The sequence below is a fragment of the Miniopterus schreibersii genome (genome assembly GCF_964146895.1).
Source record: "Miniopterus schreibersii genome assembly, chromosome: 21".
In the NCBI taxonomy this organism is placed as follows: Eukaryota; Metazoa; Chordata; class Mammalia; order Chiroptera; family Miniopteridae; genus Miniopterus; species Miniopterus schreibersii.
In genome coordinates this window covers 581,986-594,001 of record NC_138123.1, presented here as the reverse complement: position 1 = coordinate 594,001, position 12,016 = coordinate 581,986, and the positions used below count along the sequence as shown (strand labels likewise).

At 58.9% G+C, this 12,016-nt stretch overlaps 1 protein-coding gene across 8 annotated transcripts in view; it reads left to right on the top strand.

Annotated features, from left to right (window-relative positions):
- Nucleotides 1–12,016, top strand: part of NAV1 (neuron navigator 1) — a 115,428-nt gene that overhangs the window by 75,229 nt on the left and 28,183 nt on the right. For 3 of the 8 annotated variants that reach the window (XM_081123869.1, XM_081123868.1, XM_081123866.1), the window contains exon 1: nt 2,299–2,410. The exons of 4 other annotated variants lie outside the window; for them this stretch is intronic. In XM_081123869.1, coding sequence (XP_080979995.1) covers nt 2,358–2,410 — 53 coding nt within the window. In that variant the 5' untranslated portion in view covers nt 2,299–2,357. Of the gene's footprint in view, nt 1–2,298; nt 2,411–12,016 lie in introns of those variants that run through there. One more of the 8 variants, XM_081123867.1, reaches the window with a different exon arrangement.

The following is a 12,016-nucleotide window of genomic DNA, read 5'->3' as shown; positions in this document are numbered from 1 at the left end:
TTGGGAAGGAAGCGGCTCAGTCTCGTTGGAGAGAGAAGGTGCTACAACCAGGGAGGGGCAGGTGCAGCTGCTGGGAAGGGTCCTGAGGCTCAAAGGAGATGGTATATTTATATATTTATGGTGCCTTCTCAACTTGCTTGAAACTGTTTCTGTTTCTCTGCAGAGGTTAGAAATGTAACTCAGTGACCGAGAGCCTGGGTGGTGGGTGCTCAGGCTGCTTGGAAATCACTGCTTCCAGCCTCAGGGATCTGAGCTGGAAGATTACAGACACACGTGCATGCACATGTGCACACACATGCATATGCAGACTCGCATGCACACGCACACATGCACATTCATGCACACTCACATACACACATGCACACACGTGCACACACACCCAGCTCAGGGAGGCCAGCTGAGGGGCCATCAGTCCTTGTTGGAGAGGCAGCCTCTCCTCTGTCTCCGTCCCCATCGTCGCATCTGTCCCTTGTTCTCAGACCCACACCACGAGGCTGAGGTTTGGGTGGCGGGAGGAGGGTGTTGAGCTGGGACGACTGAAACAGTAGCTCTCTGTAAGGTCCCTGCTGCCTGCCCAGCTGTGGGGTGGTGAGAAAGCAGGTCTCCTCCGAGGTTGTATAAATATTTGCAGAGCAGTAACGCAGCTGGAGCAGCCCCTTCCTCCAGCTGGCCCGCTTGCTCCCAGAGACATCACAGCTGGATTAGGGACACTGCATTGTGCATCTACTGTGCCCCCACCCAAACTGTGCCTCCAACCCTGCAAACCTTCCCTCTGAGCCCCAGGCTGGCATAGGGAGGGAGTTGGTAAGGAGTGGTGGGTGGCACTGACCAGTCCAGAGAATGCTGGCCTGGGAATGGGAAGGCCTGGGCTCCGTACAAGGACCCTGAGCGAGTCACTCATCCTTTCTGAGCCCTAATTGGGGCCACTAGGGCTCTGCAGTAGTGTGAAGGAAGGAATGTCTAGGGACAGCAAGGTCCCCTGCACCTTACCCCTGACAGGCCTCATCTCCCTCCCTCTGGGCTCTGTCCATACAGAAAACATGCACAGCTAGATCCAGAGAAAAACATCCCCCGCTGGTGACATTCCTCTGGCAGAGGCAAAGTCATTCTGCTCGGGATTCCCTGCTGGCTGAAGAGAATCCCTCATGTCCAGTCCTATAAGCTGTTCCCCAGATGACCCCGCGGCCCACACAGCTGTGCAGGCAGAGCCTCCCTGGAGGACTGACCCCCCTCGCTCTTGGTGGAGGGGAGGCCAGGGACGTCACCAGGGCAGAATGGCCAGGCTAGGGGCTTGGTCTGGGACACCAGCCTGGACTGAGACAGGAGCATGTGCCAGAGAGAACCCCTGCTCTGCTTGGATCCCCCCCAAACTGCTCTGCTTGGGACCTGGTGGTCTTTTCTAAGCCTGACCACCCAGACCACTCAGGTAAAGGGGGTAAATGTCCACTTGCGCCTTTGAACTCAGTGCATGTATAAGAAGTTGGTGCTCTGTCCGTGGCCCTGGGCAGCCAGAGGACTGCAGCCTGCCGGGCGTTAGGGAGAAGGGCTGCCTTTAGGACTCAAACCCCAACGTGTGGAGAAATGCAGGGCCGCACCCCTGGCCATATGCACCAGGGTCTCACCTTCAGCCCCTCCACAGGCCTTGATCCAGGCGGTGACTGGTTCCTGCACTTATTCCAATTTTCAAAGCCTGGAGAGGGGCCAGGAGGGAGCTGGGAGGAAGCCCCTCTGGGAGGGCTCAGGAGGCCTCCCAGCCCCGGGTTCACCACCCACACACACCAGAGACCTGGAAATGCACTGCTCTGGCCCCTCTGCCACTGCAGCCCAGTAAGGGCGCTGGAGGGGCCAGGGGCCGGGCGGCAACAGCGACGGACCAGGTGGGGGTCTAGGCCCTGCCCAGCTGCACCCCACCTCTCTGTCCCACTGCACCGCGCTCCAGAGGTTCGGGGCTCCCTGCCCCGGTGCACCCCGAGCTCCCAACCTGCACCCCTGCAGCCTGGGTCCCCGAGGATCGCCCCTTCTGGGGACCGCCGGCCCTGTTGCACCCCCCGCTGTGCAGGGTCAGGGCCCCCCCGCCGCGCTGCGCCCCGGCTCCCGGGCCCCGGCTGCGGCGGCCGCGTCCCTTTGTCTACCTGCCGGGCGTTCGGGGGCCCGCTGGCGGCGCGCGCGGCGGGGCCGGGGCGGAGCCGGAGCGGGGGCGACGCGGCTCTGCGGCTTTAAGGGCCGCGGGCGGCGGGCGGGGCGAGGGCGGGGCTCGGCCGCTGGGCTCCGGCCTCCGCGTGGCCGGGCTGTCCCCTCGGCGGCTCCGGCGGGGTGCAGGGCTGCGCGCCCACCGCGAGTGGCCACGAGCCGCGGCGATGCGCCACCTGCCGCCGCCCCGGGCGCGGAGGACCGTGCGCCTCCCCCGCAGGTGAGCCCCGCGCGCGCGCGCCCCGGGCGCGGACCTGGGTCCCCGTTTGCAGCCCCCACCCCGCCCCCAGCGCCCCCGCGGCTGCAGCCCCGAGGGGTGGGTGGGGGTCTTCTCTGACCCGGGGGAGATCGGCGGTCCCCCAGATGGACGTGCCTCTGGGGGCATCTGGGGTTGGGGTGGGTGCGCGCGGGGGTCAGGGCGGGAGCGGGAAGGCCAGGCTCCGGGGCTCCCCAGAGACGGGACAAAGCTGAGACAATGGCACAACTTAATTGAACTTGGATGGTCGCGGGCAGGGCCGTGGGGGTGCTGGGGGCCTGGGGAGCTCCAGGAGGGGGCTGCAGCCCCCTGATCCGTTCAGCGAGGGGCCTCCCGACCCCAGGCGCTCCGGCTGCCTCCTGGGATGAAAGGAGCAGGTGGGGGCGGAAGGGTTCGACCTGAGAGGCCTGGGGGTGAATCTGTGGCCCCTCAGCCGGTGGAATGAATCCTTCTGAGAGGGGGTGAGCCTGGGAATCGGCTGGGAAGCGCTGAGAGCCAGGGATTTGGGGGTGGAGAGGATGCCCCGCGGGGGCCGGAAGGCCGGTCTTGGAAGGTGAGGGCCTTAGCACCGAGGCTCCCCATGGAGGCAGGGGAAGTGAGTGTGGCCACAGCCAGCCCCCAACTCTCAGCCGGGATTAGGGGATCCCAGCGGCCTGAGAAAGACGGCCGTGGCTTCCTGGTTTTTCTGGGAGCTTCCCGCCCCGATGCGCACACTCCCTCCTCTCTGCCGGGTCCGACCTGGCCCGCCGGGGAAGCTGGGTCAGGGAGTGAATCCTACTGTGACCACGCGCACCCCAAGAGCCCGGACTTGCACCCCGTAGCCGGCTCCTGCTTCCCCAGGGCTCCTTGGAGGGGGCCCAAGTCTCTCCACTGGCTGGAGAATTGGGCAATGGCTGGGAGGGAAAGTCCTGCAGGCCCCAAACTATCTGTCCCCACCCAACAAGACAGGCTGCAGCTCCTCTGGCAGCCGTGTGACTGGGGACCGTTGGAGTCCAGTTGATGAACAGAAAATAGATCTATCTGGGGACTTCTGGGGAGGGGGAGGGGCAGGGGGCGGTGTCTTACTTTTGGTGAGATCCTGGGCCGAGTCCTGAGTCGCTGGGCCCTGGAGAAGGTGGGGAGACGGGGCCATTCATGACCCCCCCACACACTTCTACAGTCACCCCCGTTCAGATCCAAACTGGATGTGCCCGAGGAAAGTTTAATTGGTTCTACTCCGGTGCCTGCCCCGACCCCCCACCTCCCAGAAGGTGGGAAAATCCCTCAGGTGACTCCGGTAACCCTTCCTGAGCCCATCACACCTTCCTTCCCCTACAGCCTTTTCCAGGATTTTCCATTTCTTCTGAATTGGTTCCTCCCTGCCCCCTTCCTTTGCCCCACCCCACCCCACCCCACCCCGGAGACCCGGGCTTTGTACTGGGGCCTAGCGCCCTGTCCTGGGGCCACAGCTGTTGCATACTCACCTTAGCTCCTTACCAGAAGCCGACTTCTGGGCAGGTGTGCCCGGGCGGGGACCTGTTTGCCACGGCCCAGGGAGAGGTAGGCGCAGGTCGCGTTACACCTCCCCAGCCTGCTGCCTGCTGGGGTGGGGCTGGGTTGGGCCTGTGGTTTCCTTTCCATCAGAGCCCAGATTCTCCGGATTGTTCATAGGCAGGGAGAGAGAGAGGGGATGTTGTTAAACGGCAGGTCAGTCCTCAGCTTGCCAGAGTTCGAATATAAAATGTAACTGCCCTGGCTCCAGTCCTCAGAGGGACAGCTCAGCCCAGGCCTTGGCTCTGGGGACCGCTTGTAACCCTTGTAAAGGATGTTTGAGGCCCACTGGGATCAAAGAGACACCTTCCCTGCAGGCCCAGGCTTCCCTTCAGCTCCAGGGGGGGCAGCCGGAGGTGTGAGGTAGCAGAGTGAATGACTTAATTGCCCTCTGAATAGCTCTGTGACCAGCTTTGGATGAGCTGAGCTGGGATCAGTCCTCGGTCCCTCCATTTGGAAGCAGATGCCTTTCCTCCCCCGACCCCCGTGCTGGGATGTTTGCATCCCTCGCCAGAGGCTGGCTCCCGAGGCACCATTCCTGCGCGTCTCAAGTGTTAGGGTCCCTCCTGGACACCCCTCTTCTCCCGTACCCTCCCGTATCTTCCAGGCAGGAAACCTGGAGTCCAGGCATCTGTCCTGTTCTGTGCGCCTAGGTTCCCCTCTGGGAAGGACCCTTAGCTAGAGCCTGGGGACCAGTGGGAAGCAGACCTGCTCATCCCACAGAGACCCCCCCCCCCGGGGCAGAGGGCTCCGGCCCGGACAGGAGCAGCCTGTGAGAAGACCAAATGCCCAGGACAGCAGAGCCAACGAACTGCTGCTTGTTAGTTTTACGGGGCCCGGCGTGCACACCGCAGGCAGACCGCACTTGCTGGCTCAACCTCCTGCTGCAGAGCCCCTGCCCTCCACGTGGGAGGCCAGGAGGTCGGGGCTGCCTCCTCTCGCCGACACTAACCTAGGCCCCGGGAACAGCAAATGCCAGAGACGCGGACGGCGAGGGTGTGGGCGCGAAGCTGTTGATTTCCGGGCTCAGCGCATCTCCCGTGGGTTACTTAAATTCTTCCGTAGGACCGCACGGGATGGCCGGGGTTTGATCCTGCAGATCCGACCACTGGGTGATTTTAAAAATAGGTTTTCAAACAGCTTTAAAACAGAAGCGTTTTTTCTGCTAGTGGATGGATCTATGGCTCCGAGGCCCTCAAGGAAAACAGACGCTTGGGTTTAGGCTTTATCCCCGGGTGCCGCAGGCACCTGGAATGTGAGCCCTGGGCACAGTGGCTGGGACAGCTGATGGGCGGTGGGAAAGCGGCGCTTGAGGGGTGGACCGGGTCCTGAAACCCAAGCCTCCTGTCTGGGAAGAGCCCCCCCCCCCCGCAATCCTGGTCTACGGCGGAGCCTGTTTCCACATTCTGGAAATTTCTGCCCTTCCTATTTCCTACCTTATATACGTGTTAGGGTCGCCCACGGGCCACTATTCTTCGTGCTTATGATACATTTTAGAATCATTACCTTGGAGGTATCGTGAGCGGTATGTTAGGGTATAAACTGTCCTCTGTGTGCTTTTCCCACGGTTACCGGTTACGTGGGAAGGAGACAGGTGCGTGGTAACCCCAGCCTTCCCATGCAATGGGTAGAAACTGCGTCATCTTCTGTAGATGGTCCCCAACCTGCCATTCTTTCCGCAGGTCCCCCCCACCCACCCACCCCCGGAGTCCCCACCGGGAAATCCCAGCAGATGGGCACGTGTGGGTGTTTAGAAAGGGAGATGGGACCTGGGGGGAACGCCTCTGCCAGCTCCGCCCTCACCTCGAACCCCAGTGGGGAAAAGACCCCCCTCGGTCTGAGAAATGCAAGGCAAGGCGCCGCCTGCAGGAGGGAGGGAGCCATGGTTTGCTCATGCGCAGCAGGCTCAGGCGCTTGCCCGCTGCCTGAGAAGCTAATTCTGGGGAATCTGCACAGAGCTGATCACTGGGGAGAGCAGCTCTGATCCCCAGAGAGTCGGTCAGAAAGCCCTTGGGGAAGAGCCTGCTCAGCCCGGGGGGCAGCGCCACCTGTAGGGGTCCCCCAAGGACGCGGAGACTCCTGGGTTTGGAGCGCGGCTTTCGCATCACAGCCTGGGCAAGCTCCCGAGCCCCTCCCTGCGTCTCTGATGAAGCTGAACCAGGAATCTCTCTAACCCAGAACAATTCTATCAGTAAAACAATGCCGTCCAAGTAGACCGGTGCCGGCCACGGGGTTTGAGCCCGGGGACTCAGACACACTCCGAATATTATTCCTACCAGCCTGGAGTTAGCTCATCCCACCTGTGAAGCTTACGGAGAAGCCGGAGGGGTCAGAGCGGAGCTGGGGTCACGTCTTCGGCCTTGTGAGCCTCGCTCTGTCCTTGACGCGCTCTCCAGGCCTCTGCACGCCAAACGCCAACAGGCTGCCGTCCCTGGTGCCCCCTGAGCTCCCATCCATGCCCACTGAAACTGCATCATTTAACTATCACATAGATCGACGGCGTGTGATCGGCTTTGGGAAGCTGGAGGAGCTGGTGGTCAGGAGCAAACGCTCTCTGAGCTGGGGCAGGACTGGCCCGGGGGATTTTCTAACCCTCTGGGAGGACTTGGCGCTCAGACGGCTCTGCGCTCTGGAAATCTCGTCCCACGTTAAAGAAACGGGCGCTGCGGGCCGTGGCCCACCGTGGGTTCAGGTGGAAAGAGTGGGATGGGAAAAGCAGGAGTCTCGTGGGGGGGAGATCCTGCTGGTTCTGGGACTTTGAGCGGCATCGAGGTTCGCGGGAGCTTTCTGTCATTTTCCGTCACCCAACGAGTGCCCGAGGAAGGTGGAAGCTCTTAGGGTGAACACCCGTCTGTCTGCATGACTGTTCATGGCTTGGGGGGCCCGGGGACAGGAGGAACTGGGAACCTCGAGCTTCTGCCTCCGTTTCAACCTGTGCAGCTCTTTTTACCCATTTAATACATGGGGGGGCTTCTGGTAAAAAAAAAAAATAGTAAAAAGGGTTCCTCTTTTAAAAGGGCTTGGAAAGTACTAAGTGAGGTCTTTCCCGTGTCTCTCTCTCTCTCTCCAAGTCCACCTGCGACTGAGCCTGGCTCTCCCCGAGTTTTAGTGCCCAGGTCACACCTTCTATCACCCATTTCCGATCCTTTGGAGTGAAAATTGATGAATTTCATGTTTACTCCACCCCAACACTTGGTTGATGGGGGGGGCACCTCTGAGGGATGCCCCTTGGGGCCTGTTGGGCAGCAGAGGAGGACTGGGGGGGGCTGGTGGAGCGGCCAGGCCCCTCCCTCCTCTAAGCTGAGTAGGGTGGGCGCCACCCGGCCTCCGAGCAGACGACCAGCAGCCAGGAGAAAGCAAGTGTTTTTGTTCCTGTCTGTTGCCTGCAGGCACCTTCCCCAGAAACGAAACCAGTTTGATTTTGATTAACTTTGTCTTTTTCTTTTCATTCCGGTCTCCCTTCTTTTGACCTCTTTAAGGATTATGCCAAAAGCCCCAGACTGATCATAAAGCCCTAGAACCGAGGTTTCCACTCAGAACCGCCCAAGAAAAACATGTTAATACCAGAAGCCATTTCCTAGCCGGTCGCTTCCTGTGTTCTCGACATGGTTGTTTTTTCCCCTCAGATACACATCTTCAGATAACAGAGGTGGTTCTCCCTCCCCACCTGGGGGAGGCGAGGTGGCCCGCGGCACCTGGGGAACGGTGGACGTCCCGTGAAGTCCACTGGGCTTTCATCCAGCCGGACTCGGGGTACCTCGCTGTTTTTTAAATATGTTTTTATTGATTTCGGAGAGAGAGAAATATCAAAGATGAGAGGGTCACTGATTAGCTGCCTCCTGCACGCCCACACTGGGATTCAAGCCCGAAACCTGGGCATGTGCCCTGACCGGGAATCGAACCGTGACCTCCTGGTTCACGGGGTGGCGCTCAACCGCTGAGCCACACCGGCCGGGCTCAGAGTACAATTTGGACGCTGAATCGATGAAGCCCCCCCTAGAAATCTAATACTGACCTGTGCCAAAACCTTCAGCCTCTGCTTCCCCTTTTTTGGTGGAGGAAGGCCACGGCCTGCTGAGGGGCACAGAGGCCATCCTGAGACGGTTGGAGGGAGGGGCTCGGGCCCGTGGCAGGCCCCTCGGTTACAGAACTGCGGCGACCCAGTCTCTCGGGGCGTTGAAAGCAGCAGCCGCTCCCAGAGACGGCCGGCCAGGCAGGACCTCTGCCTTTCAGGTGTACCTGGCGCTGGCAGGCGAGGGTTTCCGAGGTCTGCTCTTTTCAGCTCCCTGTTATCTTTCAGACCGGGGTGTCCCGCCTGGGCGCTTTTGTTACCTGGAACACCTGCATCCAGTTTTCCTCCAGTGCGATCCTTCAGTTCAGCCGCCGAGTGGCTCGGAATTAAGGTCCCTTTTTCTTAGCATTCGCTTTGCTCACGGCTTTGTAGGAGGCGGGGGCGCGCTTACTTTCACAGGCACGGGAGGCTGGCCCATAAAGACTGAGGTCTTTCAGGAGGCCCATCGGGGGTGTTTCCCTGGTGCCAACCTTTGACCCCGCACACAATGTGGTATTCAGCCGTCCTGTTCTCTGAAGCGAAAACCTGCGGGGCCCTCCCCAGAGATACCTCAGCGAGAGTAAGCAGCCCGTGAACCCAGGGACTTGAGATAAGAGGCCAGTTAATTTCTAGAGAGATGAAGGCGAGAGGTCTGTAAAGTTTACAGTGTCCACCGAGACCAGATCACGGACCCTCCCCCCCCCTCCTTTGCTCCCCCGTGGTGGGGGAGGTGACAAGTCAACCTTCCTTAAGACCTAGATGATTAAAGAGACCAGTAAACTTTCTATTTGGTGGGATTTCTTTTTTTTTTTTTTTAAATATATCTTTATTGATTTGAGAGGAAAGGAGAGGGAGAGACAGAGATAGAAACATCAATGATGAGAGTCACTGATCGGCTAGCCCACAACCTGGGCATGTGCCCTGACCGGGAATCGAACCCCGATCGCCTGGATCCTAGGTCGACGCTCAACCGCTGAGCCACGCCCGGCCGGGCTCGGTGGGATTTCTTAATGCTGGCATTCCTCTGCACTGACCTGCCCCGTGTTCCCGGGTAGAGCCGACGAGAGAAGAGGAGAGGTTGTTAGTGGGAGAGGAAGCTAGTCTGAATGCAGGCATCTAGCCTGGCCCGTGTGGCTCAGCGGTTGGGCATCGGCCTATGCACCGAGAGGTCGCCTGTTCGATTCCCGGGCAGGGCACGTGCCCGCGTTGCGGGCTCGATCCCCAGCAGGGGGCGAGCAGGAGGCAGCCGATCAGTGACTCTCATCGTGGATGTTTCTCTCTCTCTCTCCCTTCCTCTCTCTTTAAAAAAATCATTAAAAACATATTTTTTTAAAAAATGCATGAATGTAGACGGCCTCTTTGGGACACGTCTTTTGACATCCGGAATAAGTATTCTTATTCTAAGGGTTTCGAGGATGTGAGCATTTATGGGCGGGTTGGCAAGAAAGGAACCTTCACAAGTCACGCGTGGACCCAGCCACCGCCTAAGACAAAATGCGGGGAAGGTGACGGGTTATAGCGCGGCCTTTGTTTGTTTTTTCTCCCCTTTATTGCTCTCTAGAAATGCAAGGGAAGACTTAGCCTTGGGAACACAAGCCTTGGGTGTTTAATTGTAACGTTGGTTGGGAGGGAGACAGAGAGGCGAGGTAGGGGAAAGTCATGGTTTGGTTTACGCAGAAAAATCCCTCCCGAGGACTGCGCTCTGCGTGCCTGCCTGCCAGTCCCGCGCAGGCGTCCAGAGTCCCGTGGCGTGAGGAGGCTCCTCTGCTGCATCTGGGAACTCGCAAATTCTTCCCCCATGAAGCTTTATTTTTGGAGGCCGCTGTAATTGACAGGTTGGGACCTATTATTAACGGCCAGTTTTCTGCCGTTATTGGAAATCTTTACATTAGGAAAGAATGTATGGTTTGTTTTCGGGGGGGGGGGACGGGAGATTCAAATGAAAGGTTACCTCGTATGGTATCTCAGATCTGTCTGGGATCGGAGATTGGGTTAGAAACCCAAAGAAGGTTCTCTTGGCCGCCCGTAACTGTCTTCCCAAATGAGGCCCATTCACGTGTCTGAGGAGTGGCTAGTTCAAAGGAAAATACAGTAATGTAAATACTGTTAAAACGGTCTATTTGGGAGCCACTGTGGTCTGTGTAGGTACTGAATCCATCCTAGGGGACCGAATTAATGAGCCCCTGTCGTAGCGACGTAGCATTTATTTCCATAAACGAAAAAGGCAGAAGCTCGGTGCTCTATGAAATGTCAGCCCATACCTGGGTCAGTGGGGAAGCCCCCACTTTCATGAATTCCATCACCCTGGCATCCCCAAGAGTCCCACGGTCACATACCTGCTTCTCTCCGGAGCCGGCCCTCCCAGGTGCTCAGGCCTCTGGATCGGAAGAGGCTCTTGGCCTCGTGTCTCAACAGGAAGGTCTGCGGGCAGGTTTCGGACGTGGCGGCCGGTGATATTCGGGCTTCAGGACCTGGGTTTGTGGTGTTTCTCTCTGGCTGGCTTTCCTGTCTGGCGTTCCCCATTCTGTTTTTCTTCGGTGGATTAGATGTGGACCAGCCTCGGGGTAATTACGGGCAGAAAGTTTGGGCGGCGAGCTCGCCCTCCGCTTCGAGTCAGGATTTTTGGCGGAACCAGGAGGCTCAGTGAGGAAAAAAGGCCATCTCTCCGGTTTATGTGGAAACAGTAAGGAAGTTGGGAAGCGGACTTTTTACTGGAGAGGGGAAGGGGGGAGGAAAGGTGATTATGGAAGGCCCGGGATTCCGGATGAGAGCGCTGACCGCGATACGGAGAAGCCGGAGAATGGGGAGAGGGCCGCCGGCGGGGAGGCCTCGCTCCCGGAGAGTCCTTCACGGGCGGGCGTGAGGTGTTTATTGCCGCCTCAGACTGAATCTCCGGAGCTGCCAGAACCGGTTCAGAGCTACACAGACTCTTAACCTGGGAGTGTGGATCCAGGGCCCGAGGCCCCCTTTCACCTCTGGCTCCTACCCCGTCACCTCCTCCAATACTCACTCGGAGCTCACAGGGTGACCGGAGATCGGAAGGTGAGTGGCTGCTTGTTAACATCGAGGACTTTTCCCTGTGCTCTAATCATACCAAAAACATGCGCAGGACGCGTGCATCCTACGTGACCCCTTCCCACCCGGGTGTCTGTCCCTGATGCACGATTTGAGTAAGCCCTGCGTTGAGCGGCCGAAACCTCGGATGTGCCGGGTCCCGTCCACGTGAAGGCCGTGCCGATCCCAGCAGAGGGTTGGCAGGGGTGCCAGGCACACTGGTGATCCCTTTTCCTCCCCTGCCCCCAATGCCCCCCCATTTTGACTTGTGGACTGAGCAGGTTAGATCAGAAGGGAACGGGCATGGAGGCCCTTCCTCGCCCAGAGTTGCGTTTGGGTCCAGGATGTGTCCACGGAGGGATTATTATTTCTCTGTTTTTGTTTTCAGTCTGGCCTAGGCCAGCAGCAGGCAGCAAACTTTGGCTCTCTGGTTCCAAACCGGTCCTCTCCCTCTCCTGGCCCGGCCCACAGAGCTAAGGATGGTTTTCAATATTTTTAAGGGATTGGGAGAAAATCATTCTTTTGAAAGAAGCAAAATATTTGGTGACTCATGAAAATACGGTTGGTTGTCTGGACGTTCGCTCTGCCCTTTCGTCAGGGCACCGTCCACGTTGGTTTCACCCTGCAGGGCGGGTGGGGCCCCGCATTCCAAACCACGGGCCCCTCAGGGCCTGAAACATCTACCATTTGGGGTCTTACAGGTAAAGACTGCAACCCCGGCTCGAGGCACTGACCCTAACCCTTCCCGAGCTGTCCGGGTTGTGTCCGTTGACTCTTAATTTCTCATGGGTTCAAAGAAAATGCAGAAATGCACACATTTTGGAGCTGTGCGGGAGACTCCCGAGGAAGGGCCCAGGGAGAATATGGGTGAGCAGTGGGCAGGAAGCAGGGACTACCCCATAAAATTTTAAATCGGATGCCACCATCACCCCTGT